Genomic DNA, 17,940 nt, shown 5'->3' on the forward strand with positions numbered 1-17,940 from the left:
ATCTGTATCAATTGAAGATTATATGCATGGCAGATACAGAGTTTCATCCTGGGGCTACTGAAATGAATTGCAAAACCATTCAGTAACTGACTACAAGCAGAAATCAATTGCAGCAGTTACCAAACAACTTAGTTTAAATGTAAAATTATTTGTTCAGACAGCAAGAAACTATTTACATGTGCTACTTTTGAAATTTACCTCTAGCTATAACCATATGGTAATTTAACTTTTAAATTGTATTTACTGTGTTCTTATACTTTAATCAATCAGTGCAAAGCTAAACTCTTCCGAACTCCATGTTTAAGCTTGTAACTCAAAACTTTTTCAGTTTCTCTCTGCCTCTGAGCAGTTGCCGTCTTCAGATAATAACAGATCAATCGGTGCTCAGCCCTTTGAAGTGTAACAGTTCAAATGCATCTACTGACTTGTATACCCTGCCGTATGTTTTACTCCAAGTGGAGGCTAGACTTTCCTACTTCAGAAGTAATGAGCTCTGCTCAATTAGCAGAGCAAGGTTTTTTCCAGCACTGCACATAATTAGTTTCAAGGTCTCTAGTTTTAACAGCCATTTGTTAACAATCTTTTTATATAGCTGGCACGAAACATGTGATTCAAATACAAGTAGGCAGTCAAATAGCTGGAGTGCTTCAACTACACACATGATTCCAGAACTCAGCTAGGCTTTTCTGAGAAGCAATTTGGCTTTACATTTCAGAAGCAATGACATGGCTACTTTAGGTGGAGAAAGAATCAAAGCTTGCAGGAATATAGGAGGAGGAAATACTTCGTATTGGACCAGATATTTTTGGAAGTAACAAAGCAGCTTTGGTGCAAACCATCCCATCACTAGATTCCCTTCTTTCTCTGTCTTTCCCTCTACATATATGCCTGCCTATGTGTGTACAGACTTAAGACCCAACATACTGCAGTGTTGAATGTGTGTTCTCCTGCTCCCTGTTTTCTGAATCTTGCTGTTAGTTTCTTTGTAGGTGGTCAGGTGCTATTCTAGCAATAGGCAACATCTTGAAATCAGTCTATGACAGTGACTGCTGCATGACAAGGTAATGTTTCCCTTTATGGACTGACAGGAGAAAACTATGTGCCTGCATTTCAGCAGGTCTTGGTGTGAAGAACAGGAGGTCTTCCTTCGTGGTGACCGGAGCATTACTTTGTCTCTCTCAGACATCTGCTTGAGGGAAGAAAGGAAAGATCAGATCTGCCTTGGAGAACTGAGAATGTTTTTTTCCTCATAAAAAGAACTTGACAAATCAGTGTTAACTACACTTTTTGCATAGCATTTCAATAAGTGCATAAGAAGACAGATGAGAAAGTAAATAGGGTTTTTCTCCATTGCAAACTCTAGGTTTCCATGTCAGATGAAAGCTAATGGCCAGTGTTAGTAACCTTCTAAGGAGAGTGAGAGCAGAAGGAGTCCCGAATGGGTGAAGACTGCCATCTCTTCCCACGCTTTTTGGTGGTGTGAAGCATGGCAGGTTATGAAAGTGAATGGGAAATCATAGATATCGTGTTGTTTATTCCATAGGACACATCTGTTGTACTATGTGATTTTATACGGCTGTGTATGTGACTGTCATAAGATATTGAGAGTAAATCCCTTGATTAGAAAATGGTATTTTATCACCTCTTCATAATTTACTATTTTGGAACTCTGCGCTTTTTGTGAGCCTCATGTGGGGAACTAGTTAAACTCAAAGAGTGGAGGGCAGGACTTGTGACAGAACAGGGACATATACCACAGTCCTGGATAACAAATGGAGACACCTGTCCCTTGCCCCAATATCAGGTTTCCTGGTAGCAGCCCTGGGCCCTGTTTCATGGCAGGAATGGGCTATCGGTGAGCTGCCCTCAACCTGTGATGAAGGAGGACAGAAGGCTGAAAGACATCAATGAGGAAGGCTGTGCAGACCCTGGTCTATGGCAGGTGGACTGGAGGTACAGGGGTCTTGTTGGGAGGGACAGCCTGCTGAGGCCCAACTGGGCCAACCCCCCTTTAGGCTGCCAAGCTCACCCACGTGTGGTACATCTGCCCTGGAGCATAGTGAGACCCTCAGCTGCCCATTTTGGAACTACAGGGAACAGCAGATTTTGTTTGGTAGAGAAATTTATGATTTCAAATATTACCTGGAGTCTATTGTAGGGCAATTTCAACCTTTAAATCTTACACGTTAGTTTTCCTTTCATCAACATTACAGTCCATCATTCCCCTCATCCCCCCTCCCAGTAACTGTTACAATTTTAATTTATGTCAACAAAAAGTCCCAATTCCACCTTTTAGGCATGCCTGCAATAGTGACTTTGTTGCCAGAGCTGCTGGGCACTTGTGTACCTCAGTGCCTCTGGATAGCAGGCTCTTTCTGTGCCCAGGCACAGATGTTGCAGCCTAGTTTTATGTGCCCAAACTTCAAAAATTTGGTGGAAATGAATACCAACACACCACAATGAACAGTCTCCCACGCTGAGGAAAGCTGAGGGGAGCTGACCGCCACAATGTCATCAGCCTCTTAGGGGGAATGTTTGAGTGATGGCCCTGCTTCTGGTGGAGTTTCCTTCTGTCCTGGATATAAACACCCTGTCCTAGTCGGAGTTAACTGTTATTTTTAGCTATGACAAAAGTGCATCTGAATAGTCTGTTCTGTTGCACTAGGAAAATACTAGATCACTCGAAGTGCCAAATATGCTGGGGAAAAAAAGCATTGCTGGAGAGGGCTTGCCCGGGACAGTCTGCATGAACTCTTCACGGCTTCCGCTCCCCTCCTTTTCCCAGACACGCACGCACGCACACACAGAGCAGCTTGGAACTGCATGGGCTGGTGGTGAACCACACTCAGTTGTATCTTTTTCAAAAACAAATTCAAAGTATGTCCAGTATGCACCTAATTGAATCTAAGCTCCTTTGCCAAGCAGCGTTGTTCCTTTGATTATAAGCAGGAGGTTTAATTAAATGGTAAAAAGCATTAACAGAGTCATTGTTTTTCTGTTTTCTAAAGAAGCCATAGCCAATACCTTTTATATGTGGCTGAGCAAGTGATCTGAATGTGACCTTAAGCGAAAGTTATTGGGAGTTGTCATTAACACAAGAAAGGTCGTGTATGGGAGGGGACGGGCACACTGCGGTCATCAGAGTAACGCTTTGGAGAGGCTGTCAGGTGACTGTGGAAGAGGGACAGGTGATGGATCAGAGTGGAGAAAGCAAGTTCCATGGCACCAAAACACTTTCCCCGCCGGCAGGACCCGGTGGGGGACAGTCTGGCACAGGCGATGCTGCAGCCTGGACGGAGCGGGCCGGCACCGCTGCCGCGGAGCGCTGTGGATGCGGTGGAGCAGCACCGGCACTGTGGGTCGGCACGCGTGCCGCGCGGGCCGCGGGCAGCGGGGGGGCCGTGGAGCCGGCCGGGACGTTCCCACTCCCCAGGTGAGCACGGCCCACAGGGAGGCTGCTCCTGGCGCGCCTGGCCGTGGGGAGGGGATGCCCGCGGGTGTCCCGGCAGCAGGCGCAGGCCAGCCCTGCACCTCTCTCCCGCGAGTGTCAGGGGCGACCCTCTGCAGAGGGGCCCCGCAGCACACCCGGTCCGCGGGCAGCACGGCCTCGCGTGGGTGCTGCCGTGCCGTGCCGTGCGCGTCCCCCTCCCCGGTGTGCGAGGGCCACCCCGGGCAGAGCCCACCCCGCCGAAGGGCTGAGGTGGCGGCGGGGTGACAGCGCGGCAAGGAGCATGCGTGCGGGTGCGGGGGGAGGGAGGGAGGAGGAGGAGGAGGAAGAGGAGGAGGAGGGATGGCGCGGGGAGGCGGCCGCTGTTTATTTGCAGCCGGGCAGGCTGCGCCTCGGCAGAGCGCGAGTGGCCGGCGGCGGTCCCGCTGCCCGCCCCGCACCATGCGGGCGCCGCTGCCTCCCCGCGCCGCCGCGGTGCCGGAGCCGGAGCCGGGGCAGCGGCGGCCAGCCCGGCGCCCCCCCTGCGCGCCATGGTGACGGGCTCGGCGCCGGGCTCCCGCAGCCGGGACCGAGCCGCGCCGCCCCCCCACCCGTCGCCGCCGTCGGCGGGCGGGCGGCGCGGCGGGGCGGCGGCGGCGGCAGCGGCGGTGCTGGCGGGGCTGTGCGCTCTCTGCTACGGCAACTCGCTGCGGGGCGAGTTCGTGCACGACGACGTCTGGGCCATCGTGAACAACCCCGACGTGCGGGCGGCCGCCCCCGTGGCCGCCGCCTTCGCCAACGACTTCTGGGGCAAGCGGATGGCCGAGAACACCAGCCACAAGTCCTACCGGCCCCTCTGCGTCCTCACCTTCAAGTAAGTGCCCGGCGCCGCCGCGGAGCGGGCGTCTCCGCTCCCCCTCCGCCGCCCGGCCCCGCCGTGCCCGGGCAGCGGGCGGAGGGAGGCGGCCAGCCCCGGCTGGGGGGTCAGGGGGAGACACCCTCGCCCCCCCCCCCCGGCACTGTCGCCTCCCGGTCCCGCGTCCTCGGCTTCGTGATTCAGCATTTCTGCCCGGGGCGGTATGGGACGGGGGGCGCCCCGGGGGGTGCTTCGGCCGGCAGCTGCCGCTGGGGGGGTCCCGCCGCCCGGCCCGGTGGAAGTTGGCTGGAGAAGGGGAACGGTGAGGAGCTGCTCCGGGGCAGCCTGCCGCTCTCCCGGCAAGTGCCCCCCCCCCTCGCGGTTTGGGGATAGGTGACACCTCTTGGCCAGGCTGCCGGGGGAGCCGAGGGGAAACCGAGCGTTTCGGAAAGCTCTTTTGACCGAGAACGGTGTTCAACTTGAATTCCCCGTCAGTCCCTCCTGCTTTATCTCCAGTACTTTTCTCTGCAATTGAATGGTGATGCCAGAAACTTCCCCGGTGCCGGTTTGAAGCAGACCGAGGTCAGCCCTTGCCGTTCTTCCTAGCGCTAAGCGGAGGGCTCTGCCTCAGGGGACGGCACTGTTTCTCACTGCCAGCATCTCCTCCCCGGCACCGAGCTCCCCGCCAGCTTCGTCTGCTTCAGATGTGCCTCGTGTACCGGGCAGAGCTGCAGGGGAGCAGTTTCGCTTTTACGGCAATAAAGAGAAGTTGAGTAGCGGTAAAGTAACTTGACAGTTGCCATCGCTAATCCTAGAGGGAAAACCCAGATGCCGCTCTCGCTCCGAAGAGAATAATTTGTAGCAGATCAGTTCAGTTACGATCCATACATTTGGTCATACTTTCGATTAGTTTGTTCGCTTTTTAATTTATTCTCATGAAACATAAATGATGGTGAATGTTTGCCACGGTCTAGTATTTAAAAATGATACGGGTGTTTGCAGGGAACTGTGCTGAAGAGCCAGTGTAGCTGTGTGATGTTTAGCACCAGGGTCCTGTTTGCAGGTGATCGGTAGATGCTCATTACAAACCTATGGCAGGCATAAGGAACAAACTATATAGACAGTGGTAAATACGACAGGAGGGGGTGTTACTGGAACCTGGTTGACTCTGCTAATCGAGTAACTAACTATTCATTAAAAGACCAGATTATAAATAGCATTTTGTGAACTCTGTGAAAATTGCCCGTTTCTTGTGAGGCAAGAGCAGTTTTGGGGAATGCAGCATCCCTTCGGCACTCCCACAGAGCACTTGCCGCCCTTTGGTGCTAAGGGAGGGCTTGGAGCTGAGAGCCATCGGTATCAGCCGTCTGGGGGAGCAGGGCTGGGTGGGCACGGGGTGCCATATCCCCCATAAAGCAAAGCTGAACAGCACAGACCCGTGCAAACTGGATTGTTCGGACAGGTTATGTACTTTCTCATCGAAGGGGCTCTCAGCAGGTTTCTGCAGAGAGCGAGGGGATGTAGGCAGCCATGGGCAGAGCTGACTTTGTGCACACAGAGTGCCTTCTCCGTTGGGTGTCCAGCCAAACTGTTGGGAGTTTGGGGAGCCGTCTGATTAAACCCTTCCTCCAGCAATGCATATGGGGGTAACCTGAGAGGTGAGTGAACCTGCACTTATCACCACTGACCATGTTTCATGCAGTATTTGCGCTGCCTAGATCAGGTTGCAGGATTAAGGTTACATTATGCTAATTAGCCAAAGAATCTTAAACTTTAATAATGTAATGGAAACTAAATGCTTTAGTTCCCATTTATATGTCTTGACTCTGAACTGGTTTTGCCTCTGCTACTGTGTGTTTAAAAAAAATTTAAAAATGCTGCCTCCATCTAGTCCTTTTTTTGGAAATTAGTGGGACTGATTTTGTGAGCAAGATTTTGTCCTCAAACACTTACAATAACCATACAGCTAAGACATAGGGTCAAAGGCAGTATCATTTGTTCACTGCTTGGCATTCCATTTGAAATAGGGAAGGAATCGTTTATCTTCTCTGGCTGCTGAGGAAGATCATTTCCACCGCATCCCAAATATCCTTCCAGCCCTCCAGTTCCCATGTTCTTACCATTTTATTTCTACCAGTAGGGTGGCAGAGGAAGATGATAGGATCTGGGTGGAGTGGATCCTCCAAACCCTGTACTTCCAAAAAGGCTGCAGGGAGCTTTTGCCAAGCGATGCTGAGCCTGTGGTTGATCTGCGCTCTGCCTGCCTGAGCCATCCGCCCCTATCTTGCCCAGCAGGAGGTTGCTGGTTACCCTCTGTCCTCCTGCAGAAGGAAAAAGGATTTACACTGATGCTTGTAAAATGCTCAACAGAAATGGACTTATAACAGAATGGAAATTTTTGTTGTTTGTTAGTACTTTTGTTAGAATTTACTTCATCCACTTAGGATACTTGAGAAAACTGTGTGAAGTGCTTTGCAGGATCTTGCTGAGGAAGGGTAGGGGACACCAAAGTATTCTGGTCCCTGCCCTTTTGTTTTCATCTTGTTTTATTTTATTTCTTTTCTTGTTGGGCTAATTTTGTCAAATCCAAGGCATTTTAATAGTAGCATGACTTTTTTATACCTGCCTAGTGGCTCTGTTTCTGTTGCATGAAATTTTCTCCTGGAAAGGCTTGTTTTGAGTCTTGCTGTACTAAGATTAAAAATCTGGGAGATCTCCAAACTACATGTACAGAACAGATGTGAAGGGTGGGCTGAAATTTGTATTTACAGATCCATCAATCCACAGAAACTTGGTCTCAGTCTCTTTTCTGTCCTTTGTGGCTGTGAAAGTAAGAGGAAGGACTCCTGGTGCCCTGTGGACTTTTCATTAGGCTGAACATATCCTACATATATGCTACATACTCCTGAAATAATCTCCATTAAAAAAATTTATCACCCATCTGTCAGAAGAATCTTGAGCAGACATCGCTGTAATTTGGTGTCCCTCATGATCTGGAAAACTTAAGTGACAGTTCTCATTCCACTGGACTAATGCTCTGGAGCCAAACAGTGAAAAGAGCTCTCAAGTATTTGACATTATTCAGGCTGGATCTGCCAGTATGAAAGACCAGAGGAAAATAAGAGTGGCCTGTGTTACTAGAACTATTAGGCAAAACTAAAAATATTCACAGAACTGCTGCATTGTTTTGTGTGGCTTAACATATGAAGGGGAAGAAAAGCCTGCACATAGACTGTTGAATTAAATAATGTTTTGCTTTGTGTCTTTGAACTTCTCTCACCCTTTTCAATAAAGTAAAGGAGTGTTAAAACTAGTTGGTTCAGAAAAATTCCTATTACATGTGAGTAACCGTTAAGTGACAGGTCTAGCACAACTCACCTGCACAGGAGTTGAGATGGTAGGCGATGGTTTTGCTGAGTCCTTAGGAAAAACTTACCTCATGCTCTCTTCTCCAGTTGCTGTCACTCAAAGATGTTTACCTGCTGCTATTTTCTTCTTCAAGAAGTGATCCAACATACTTCTTTGTTAAAGAAGGCGGCTTTTTGGACTCAGGATACACTATTGCTTGGTGTCTTCCCTATAAAATGTTAAGATGAAGGATGATTGGGGGGGGTGGGGGGGGAGAACTGCCAGTTCTGTAATTCACTCAGGATTTTATATTTAAACTGGGTGCTTTCTGTCTTACACCTTGTCTCCACTAACAGAAGTTCAGTGAATCACTTATTCCCTCAGTAGCACTTAAGTTATTCCTTGGTTCCAGTGGTTTTGCAAAAATGTTTCTCAACTGTTGAAGCAGAAGGTGCAATCCTCAGTGCTGTCTCCCTCCTTCTTTCTCTTCTTGTCTGCCAAATCCCCATTTAGATAGATTTTCAGCCCAGAAACAAACAGGTGATGGAGGTCTGATATAGTCAGCAGTGCAGCAGACTTAGCCTGAATGTATGCTGTGGGAAGGGAATGGTGACAACAAAGCATTCTGAAAAACCCTGATGCCAAGATTTAAAGACTTAATCAGAGATCAGCCTCCTGGTTTTGTATGTGGTCAAGAAGTGAAGGCTCTGCCTGCTCAGCCTCTTTGGCAGTGGGATGGAGGGCACTGCTAAGGCAGATGCTGGCAAGGGAGGTGCCTTAAGTAACAGCTCACCAGGAACAAAAGGCTGGGTGAAAAGGAAAAAGTAGTGACAGGTCTGGGCCAAGTATCCATGACAGAGACTTAGGAGGATGACACTGGGCAGAGAAGCACAGGAGATACCTGGTCTTCCTTGAAGGAGGTGGAAGTGACAGTTCACTGGGAATGTGCTTGACTCTGTGGGAAGGGTGTAAGAATGTCTACTCCAGCTGCTGCTGGGTGACTCTGGTGGCCTTGGAGGAGAGGAGCTGGGGGACGCAAGCTGTAAAGGGGAACGCAGCTCTCCTACCAGAAAAGACATAGACCCACAATTTGTGCACAGAGCCATCCTATTAGTATTCTGTCTGGAAAAAATGGGGAAAAAAATAAATTAAAAAGTCCTGGCTGTGCTCAGCTGCTGCCTGCAGAAGGGGTGACCCTCCAGGGCCGCCCACCGAGGCTGCCAGCCAGTGATAGCCTGGGGACATACATGCCTAGGAAGTAAATGGGACCTGTCAGTGGTGGTTCAGTATTCTGCGTGGGCACCAAGAGCCTAACATAAGACTACCAGTGGCTTCAGATCAAAGCCCTAAGTGACTGTGAGCTTGGGTTAGATGTAAATACGTAGCCAAAGAGAGAATTAATTCAATAATTCACTGCCAGCCTTCTGATCTGTCTAGTTGCTTACAGCTGATCCTTCTGTTTTTTCAGCTGCATCAGTGGCATGAGTTTCAAGGACAGGGAGCTTAAGAAAACCAAAACAACCCAGGGAAGAAAAAAAGACCTTAGATTTTATTTGTTCTTGATTTAATGCTATATTACAGTTTGACATCACAGGGTAATATAGGGGAGCTATAATGTGTCAGGTTAAATACACAGTGCACAAGTATTTTCTTCATTCTGTACATCTATATTGGGGCAATATCACAATGTTTAAGATTGTGTCAGTATTTCTCCTGTACAGCTTAGTCTAGTATTTCTACCCTAGCTATAGCAATCACTCTCCATACTGATGCTGTGATACCTGCCATGAAATTGATGTAGTACCAGTGGAGCCACACGGGGCGAGGTGGAGTTTGTGAAGAGAGGCAGTTGCTTTTATTAGACTGGTTGTGTTATAGTTGGAATATATGGACACGTTTCTAGGCATATAAGCTTTTCTTCTGACCCAGAGCAAAGTGCCTTGCTGCCATTTCATTTTTTTCCCAGTTCCAGGTGCATAGAAGGCCATCCCTGTTACCGCCCCCCCCAGTGTAATTTTCATAGGAGGTGTCTAATGTTTCTGGTTGTGGGTTTTGGCTGTGTTTCTCTAGGTGAATCGGCAGGGTTGCTTGCACTCCCTGGAAGGAGGACAGGACTCATGGGGGGGGGGGGGGGTAGGGGGAAGCTCCCTGCCCGGGGAGGGAGGGCGCAGACCTGGCAGGGGGCCGTGTTGCGGTGCTGCTTGCAGCCAAGCCCAGAGGAAAGATGTGCACAAAACATGTAGGGCTTCTGCCTAGTTGTAACATCTTCTCAGTCCTTAATATAATTTGTCTGTCTGCTGAATTAAAAGCCTTTTATTATGAGGGGAAGAGTTCACTAAAAGGTCTAGGTACATTCTACTGAAAGATTTGGCTGACGTGAATTCAGTCACACCTGTGTTTGCTGCTTGCTTCAGTGGTGTTTTGTCTCTACTTAACACCTACCAGTTCCTGGGGATTTTCTCTCATCTGGCATCCTATTCCTCTTGCACCAATGTCACCTTTAATTTTCTTTTGTCATCTTTTACCTAAAAGACTCAGCTTTGGACCAACCTGCTTCCCCACAGGAGCATCCCTGTCAATACTCTTTAGTGTCCATGAAAATGAAGTGCTCTGGCTGCTGCTGGTTAGCTGAAGGCATTTATCTGCATTTACTCGCTTTTTCTGACTGCTTTCCTGGGCTTTCTCGTTTATTGTGTCTCAGACTTAAAGAAAGAAAGGGGGAAAAAAAAAAAAAAGGCTTGTTCTCTTTTTGCTCACTATACCTGTGTTTTTTTTTTCCTTTGCTTCTGTATAAATTAAAATGGCACTGCCTTCATGGTTTGCAGCTCAAGCTGAAAGTTTACCGAACTTACGTCAAATTTGGTAGAAAACTCTTGTACCCAGTTTGAAATATTGTCTTCATTAGGCCTAATAACTTTAGGCTATATTTCTGTTAGCATTGTTTTCTCTTCTTGATGAGTGACTGTCATAGCTTTCCTCTTGATCATATCTCACCTCTCTGCGCTTGGAAGAGGACTGCTTGATGGCTGCTGAAGAGTTTTGTGAGAAGTTTATTTCTTTCAGTGCAAATGCTTTTGCTGAGATGCTATGCTACTCAAGAATAATTGTGAAGACAAACTCTTTTATCCAAAATCTAGCTAAAATGACACATCATTTGTCAGTTTGTAAATAGACATTTTCTGGCTTTTTTTTTTTTTTTTTTTTTTTTTTCCAAGGCCGTTTGTGGAGATAAAGCTAAAGCCGTATGAATGATGCTTTCAATATTCTTAACACGGGAATGATCATCAAACCACACTTTCTAGGTTTTCAGAAGAAATTTCTGCCTCTAGGATTTCACAAGAAATTTCTGTCCTGGCATATTTGCCACTTCCAAGGTGCTGCTGCTTTCCAGTGTAATTGTGATTTCTGTTTTCTTTTGCTAACTGTGCTGGAAAGCAATAACCTGCTTTGAATGCCAACACTTAACTAGTGGTCTTTTAAGTGATGAGTGTTGCGGTCTAAGGGAATTGCTATAGCTTGGGAATTGATACGGCCTATGTCTTCTCACCCATCCCCATTACAGCGAATCAAGTAACAAACCATTTAAGCCTTATTGTCCATTTAATTCTGAGGCATTGTACTGTACTATGGAAAGATTATCAGCACAAATCAGCACAAAGTGCTGTTGCACTGTGGTGAAAACTCTGCCCTGCTTGTGCTGGCCATTGCATGAACACTGCTGCAAAGGGGGCTTATTTTCTTTTTACTACTGCAGGTTTTTCATTAATCTTTGAGCTGTTTCCACATAGAGCTTTAACCATTATTGCCACTGACGCAGCTGCACCATTTTTGGAGTGCAAATGCTCATTTTCCTGGCACGCAATAGATGCATCTGTGGAGTTTATAAGGAGATTCCACCGTGCACTGAAATTGGGCATTAGTTTGCATAAAGTTTGCCATATATATCACATAATTTCAAAAGGAAGGGAAGATCACAAGAAACTTAATCCATCCTTGTATGTTAGATTAATTTATATAAATCTGCATGTGAGCCTTCCTCTATAAAAACTGTGGGGGTTTTATGAGGTGTGGGATGCTCTGAGACTTTCCATTAAGTGTTACTTGCTATAACAAATTACCATTATTATCCTGTGCATTTCTATTTCATAACATGTTGTGGTTTTTGTTAGTCTTTTGAAAATAATAAAACAGATTAAACTAAACAAGAGCTGCCCAGGGATAATAACAAAGTCTATAAAAAGAGAAACTCTCCAATTATAGTTTACAATATTATTAAATCATAAGAGGCCTTAAAAAAGGTTGAATGAGTCTTCATGTGTACATGTGGATAAAAAGCACTATATTAGAGCCTGGGGGTGCTGGTGATTATATACCGTAACTGGATACGTACGGGATTTGTCTGTGAGCCTGTACTCTAGTGGTGTAGACCCCTCTGGCTCTGGGTCTGCGAGGATGAAGTCACCGAATCCCACTCGATTTTCAGGCCCTCTGTAAGGGGACTTGCTTACGCAAGGAGACCTGTCCCTGCCTGATGATTGATCTAGAGGAGGAGTAAGTGTCCGTGGCTTGAGGGTAGCATGGTGCGCAGTCCCTGCTCTACAAATGCCATTCTTCAAACAAGGCATCTATGCTGGGGGTAGGGAGGGCAAGTGGTTAACTGGAGGTGTTGATAGATGTTGCTTGCTCTTTTAAGAGCAAGAGTGATTTGCTGTCTTCCGGAGAGTTCTTTTACAAGCTCTGGTGGACCTTCAACAGCTGGTGCCTGTGAAAGTCCCTTTCTGAGAGCAGAGCTATGTAATTCCTTTTCCTTGAGTAGATGGTGGAGGAATGGAAAAGCTGCACTAGGTGGCAAGGCAAACTACACTGCTGTTCCTGGAAAACATCCATTAGCCTTAACAAAATCAAGGGGATTTCTGTGTTAGGGCATATACCTCTTATTTTGGTATACCTCCTGGTTGGGCATGTAGTTTTGGCAGCGCTCTGCCTTCAGACTGACATGCTGAACCACACATGCTGCAACACTTGGACACACAGTCTGGTGCCGCAACAAGAGTTTTGGCTTGAATATATGCTTCAGTGCAGCCTTCTTTGCCCAGACAGGGCATGCTATTGATGCTGAGATTTCTGTAATGAGCCACCATTTTGGTGGTAGCTTGGGTGATGCTGATCAGCTCTAATAGAAGATACTGGTCACTGTCACCTAGTCTTGAGAGACCTGCTCTTCCCCTCTTCCCCTGGACTTTTTGAGGGCCTTTGCATTTGAACTGCCATTCACCACTTCTCAGGAGGTTTAGCAAACTCTTTGCTTCCAGGGACTCTTCCAGCAGAGGTACTGAAGCGATGAAAAACTCTTCTCTGAGTGTTTCACAGGCAGCTTGCCTGAGGAAAGACCTCCTTGTCTGAATGGGGGTGTCTCCTCTTTTAAGTGTCCCCATTCCTAGGAGTGTGGTCACTTGCTTCATTCAGCCCCAAATCTTTAGAACGTTATTTGCAAACTTCTCTCTCTGATGAGCGGTCAGTTCAAAAAGCCTGGCCAACCCAAAGCATCTGCTCTCTGAGCTGTGTGCTCTACCAAGGCCATAACATGTATCGTACAAGTTGTGATTTAGCTCAGACAGATGTTACAATCTTCATGCAGAAGCAGCTAAGGTCTCCTAGCCCACACAATGCTGCAAATTAGAAATTATACTAGTATTGGTGTCTTTGGGGCTTGCAACTTAAATGAGATATTTTCCCATTTGTTGGCCAGTTTATATATGGAAATATAAGGACAACACCCCGCTCCCCAATGGAGTACAGTTGTTGCCTGCCAGAGCATCTGTTCATGAACATTACGTTGGAGAAACACCACTTCTTACTTAATTTTAAGATTCCTATCTCTGTTTTACCTCCTTTGTTTGCTGAGCCATATACTGTGTATAATTACTACATGATTCCGTGATAATGCTGCTGCCAGTGAACAAAGACAAGACTGAGTCTCTGTAAGGGTATTAAAATTTAAACAGGGAGAAATCAGTTTTGATTTGCCCATCCCCTCCTGCTCCCTTGCCCAGAAGTTGCTCCATAGTTGCTCTGCAGTGGAGCAAATTTGGCTTCCCATAGTAGGCTGCCTTTTTTCCTCATGGGTGTGTGAGCATGCTGGGGAGCTTTGCAAGGTTCTTGTGACTTGGATTAGAGCTGTTTGGAGCCCCACATTTGGTCACCTGTTTAACATACAATAAATTCAACCACTTCTAATGTTTCAAAATCATTCTGCTGAGATTGTTTCAGGACAAAAGAATGTTTCCTTCATTGCTGTGTGGCCTAATTTCTTATGACAAAGAGCTTTAGCAGCAAAAACCACTGGTGTGAATATAGCACCTGCACACATTCATGTTTAATGTTCATGGACCACCAAAGATGGTATTTAAAACATACACTGAGGCGTGCTTGCAGTCAGATTTTGCTGTTTAATGAAAGGCTTATCTGAATACCATGGGGTTGTTATGTTTGTGGTTTATTCTGCCTTTTTTTTTTTTTCCTTGTTAAGAATAAACAGGAGAATAGCCAAGCTGTGAGGCGTATCCTTTTACATAGCTGTTTTCAGTAACTTACATCAGGTAACTCACAGTTTACAAGCCTTGTTGATTTGATGTTTGCCCCAAGAAGGAACATGAAGAGCACACCCTGCCTTTGGGATAGGTGACCTAATGGGGCAGGAAGATCCCTCCCCTACAAGGTTCTGCCTCTCTTGCCAGTAGAAGATCACTTCCCAGCAGAATGGGAAGTAATCAGATATGATCGATGGAAACTAATGAGAGATTTTTCAAGAGTGTTGTCAGATGTTGTGGTTTTAGTGATAGGTCCTCACAACTTGGCCAAATAAACAAGAATCTCTCACGTTTTGGTGCATGGGTTCATATCACCTGATAGCTTGAGCATTTGTTGTCCTCACTGTCCTCACTTGCCCACATCTGCTTTCTCCAGAAATCAGGTTGCCAGAGCACACTTTGGCATTTGAGGGAGAGCAATGGTGATGACTGTGCTCCATCCAGCTGATATACAGCCAGAAATGTTTCTTTTGTATAAGGAACAGTTCCTGCAGATGGTCCCTGCCATTGCACGTTCAGGTGCACATTCACACATTGCACATCCAGGTGCCTCAGAGCAGGAACTTCAGATCCTTTGGGGCAGGGTGGCCCTGTGCCGCTGCTTGTTCCCTACCGCATGCTGAAAAGAAGATTTAGGCCTCAGGATTCCCCCTGCTGCAGTGTATTTACAGCTGAAGCTCTGTCTGGATGTCTGTTACTGCCATTTGCTGTGGTTTGTCATTCTGTGCTGGTAGAAATAAGGGAAAGTGGTGTATGCTGCTGTCCTGAAGTGGCTTGCAGGAGAAATGGGGAAGAAAAAAAAAAAAAAAAAAAAGAAAAAGCCCCAACTCTTCATGTATTCTTGAATCACATAAACTGATGTCTTGTCAAAGTGTAGCTGTATCAACCTATACCTCAAGCAAAAGGTCAAGTCATGCTAAAATCTCACTTTTCCCAAACTATCTAGGTTTCATCTATTGCCTCCACAAACACTCTGTGGGAGCAGAGTAGGAATGCACAAGGAAGACTCCTGGTCTGGTATAGTTAGATTGGCCTGGAAAATGCAGTTCAGGACAGATAGAACTCTGTTGCTTATGAGTAAGGAATGTAGAGAGTATTTATAAAAAGCGTATGTTGTCTGGCCCTCACAGACACGCCGCACCTCCTCTCTCTTACAGAAAAATCAAGGTGTTTGAATAGTAGAAATGACTCAGTGGCTTTGCTGTTGCATCGCGTATGTCATGGGAGACCTGGAGTTTGTTGGTAACAACAGGAAGGATTATTGACCCTTCAGTATGTTTACAGCTACATGCAAAATATTTAGATTGAGTCTTCCTTTCACTGGGTGTCTTGTTTGTTTGTTTGGTTTGGTTTTTTTTTTTTTTTCAAATGTCCTTTAGTAACAGTGCTTTCAAATTCCTTGTTCATATATGGAGTCTTCTCTAGATAGAGACACCATGTGTATGTGTGTATTTATATGTATATATGTGTATGTATGTTTGTCCAGATGTACAGATGCAGTTAATTCCAAAGAGAATTATTTTCAAATGCATGTAAGGCGAAGCCTGTCAGCAGCTGTTAAGCAAGCTGGCTGTAAAAAAAAAAAGTGACCAGAAAAATATGTTAATACACGCTGTCAAACAAATGTCATAACGGCTTGTTTTATTTTATTTTTCTTTATGATAGACACAAATAATGAATGCTAATTGTCTCATTGGTTTAGGGTGATGTTAGCTAACTTATCTTTACCATTAATGTCCTTGTAAAAATGATGCTATTAGACCAGCTTCTTAGTGTAGTCCTGATGTCAGTAAAGCATTTAAGTAAATGCTTAACATTCAGTATGTGAGAGTATTTTGAAAGTTAAATGGAAATAAATGCACCTGTAACGCCAAGCAGATGCTCCAGTGCCTTAACCGAGTCCTTGTCATGGCTGTTCCCAAGCAAAAGCGTCTATTCTGTAGCAGAAAATTACCCGTATTGTAAAGCTGCCACGTGGCTGAGACAATTGCAGAAGGTGCCAACAGGGAAACAGGACAAGTGCCTTACTTCTGACGTTGGCCAGTGTTATTTGCTGCTAAGGAAGCACAGACACTGTCTCACTGCAGTAAACTGTACTGAGAGGGCACAAGCTTCTCCCATCTCAGTGTCAGAAAGGTTGCCAAATGCAACCACACATTTTAAAAATTGGGGAAGTGGTTTCTCTTTAATCAGATAAACCAGAAGTTCAGAGTGATTTTAACTAATTAGTTGAATAGCATTTACATTAGAAGACTGCAAATCAGGCAAAAAGCATAATTTAGAGTGTTTGAAAGATGTCCTGCTATTACAAGACCTCTCCAGTCTAGTAATGGTTCCATTTTGTTTCCCTACAGGTTAAACATATTGCTGGCTGGTATGAACCCCTTCTATTTCCATGCAGTGAATGTAATTTTACACTGTCTAGTGACTCTTGTGCTGATGTACACTTGTGACAAAGCTGTGTTCAAGGACTGTCGACTTGCTTTTGTCACGGCGCTGTTTTTTGCTGTGCATCCCATTCACACCGAGGCTGTAAGTATGTGACACAAAAAAAACCTGGTGACACAAAAGCTAAAAATAAATGCATACTTTTTTTTTTTTTTTTAAAGAAGCCTCTGAGTCATGTAGAATATGGTTCTTGTGATTTTTGCTGTGGAGAGGTAAAGGTGAGAATATACGATATTTTAAAAAATTTGCAGGAGTCATTAAGAAAAAAGTGTATTCACACTTGCTGTCTTTCTGCTCTGGCACTAAATTCTAATTGACGGTCCTAATCAGCAATGCTGGGAATAAATGGACAGTCATTCAACTGATGAAAATGTCAGGTCTTCGGAAACAAAAGACTTTGGTGAGGCTGTGCTCTCCTGCTGGGACATTGTTGCATGCCTTCAGTCATCTCCTATAGCCTTCAATTCAGGGGAGAAAAAGTGAAGGGAGCTTTAGTGTGTATTTTGGAGGAGATCGCTCAGATAGAGGTAATACCATCAACAGATTAATTTATCACCGTGTAAGTTTACAGAGCCACAGTCCACATTGGACATTTTTCTGTTCATTATACGGAAACATTTAAAGTCATGCTAAAATTGCAGATAGTGGGGAGGTAATTCTGTAGATAAAATGAGTCTTGCTGTCTTTGAGAAGGAAATGCAATGTCTAGCTATTGGTACTTAAAAAAGAAATGCACTCGTTAGCTGAGATACCATTGATATCACACACTCTCCTTAGGAGCCTTTGTAAATGAACGAGAAACGGCTGCCACAGCTGAGAACTTTTGAGGAGAGATTACCTTAATAACAAAAAGCTACGAGCTTTACAGTTACTCCCTGTGCTGTCTCGCGTGAACTAATCAGCTAGGCTCCTTTTGATAATACAGCTTTATATTATAAGGGAGGTTTTAGAAGAGGCACTCTTTGAATTTATTTTTGTCTGGGTCAGAACTCAAAAAGGTTAAAATAAATGCTAGAGCACTGAATATAGCTTAATTATGTAATCTCAAAAGCGGCAAAATTTCAAAGGGCCTTTTATTTGCTTTATGGGCAATTTTTAGATCTTTATGAAATGGAATATTGAAATAGTTTGTAAAAGGAGTGTTTATACATTCTTCTTCAGTATTGCTTTTCTTATAAAAAGATTTGGTTAATTAATATGTAGAAAAAACTCTTATAAACTCAGATGATTCAGAAAGAGAATAAATTACATACCACTCTATCACTTCTTGG

The 17,940-nt window shown here is 45.4% G+C and overlaps 1 protein-coding gene across 6 annotated transcripts in view; it reads left to right on the plus strand.

The window, feature by feature from the left end:
- Positions 1-3,938: 3,938 nt before the first annotated feature.
- The window catches only part of TMTC1 (transmembrane O-mannosyltransferase targeting cadherins 1), a 146,069-nt gene continuing 132,067 nt past the window's right edge, over positions 3,939-17,940 (plus strand). For 5 of the 6 annotated variants that reach the window (XM_074902093.1, XM_074902096.1, XM_074902094.1 and 2 more), the window contains exons 1-2: positions 3,939-4,301; positions 16,576-16,753. In XM_074902093.1, coding sequence (XP_074758194.1) covers positions 3,979-4,301; positions 16,576-16,753 — 501 coding nt within the window. In that variant the 5' untranslated portion in view covers positions 3,939-3,978. The remainder of the gene's footprint in view (positions 4,302-16,575; positions 16,754-17,940) is intronic. The other variant, XM_074902098.1, reaches the window with a different exon arrangement.

This window comes from Athene noctua, chromosome 3 (assembly GCF_965140245.1).
Source record: "Athene noctua chromosome 3, bAthNoc1.hap1.1, whole genome shotgun sequence".
NCBI classification, from domain to species: Eukaryota; Metazoa; Chordata; class Aves; order Strigiformes; family Strigidae; genus Athene; species Athene noctua.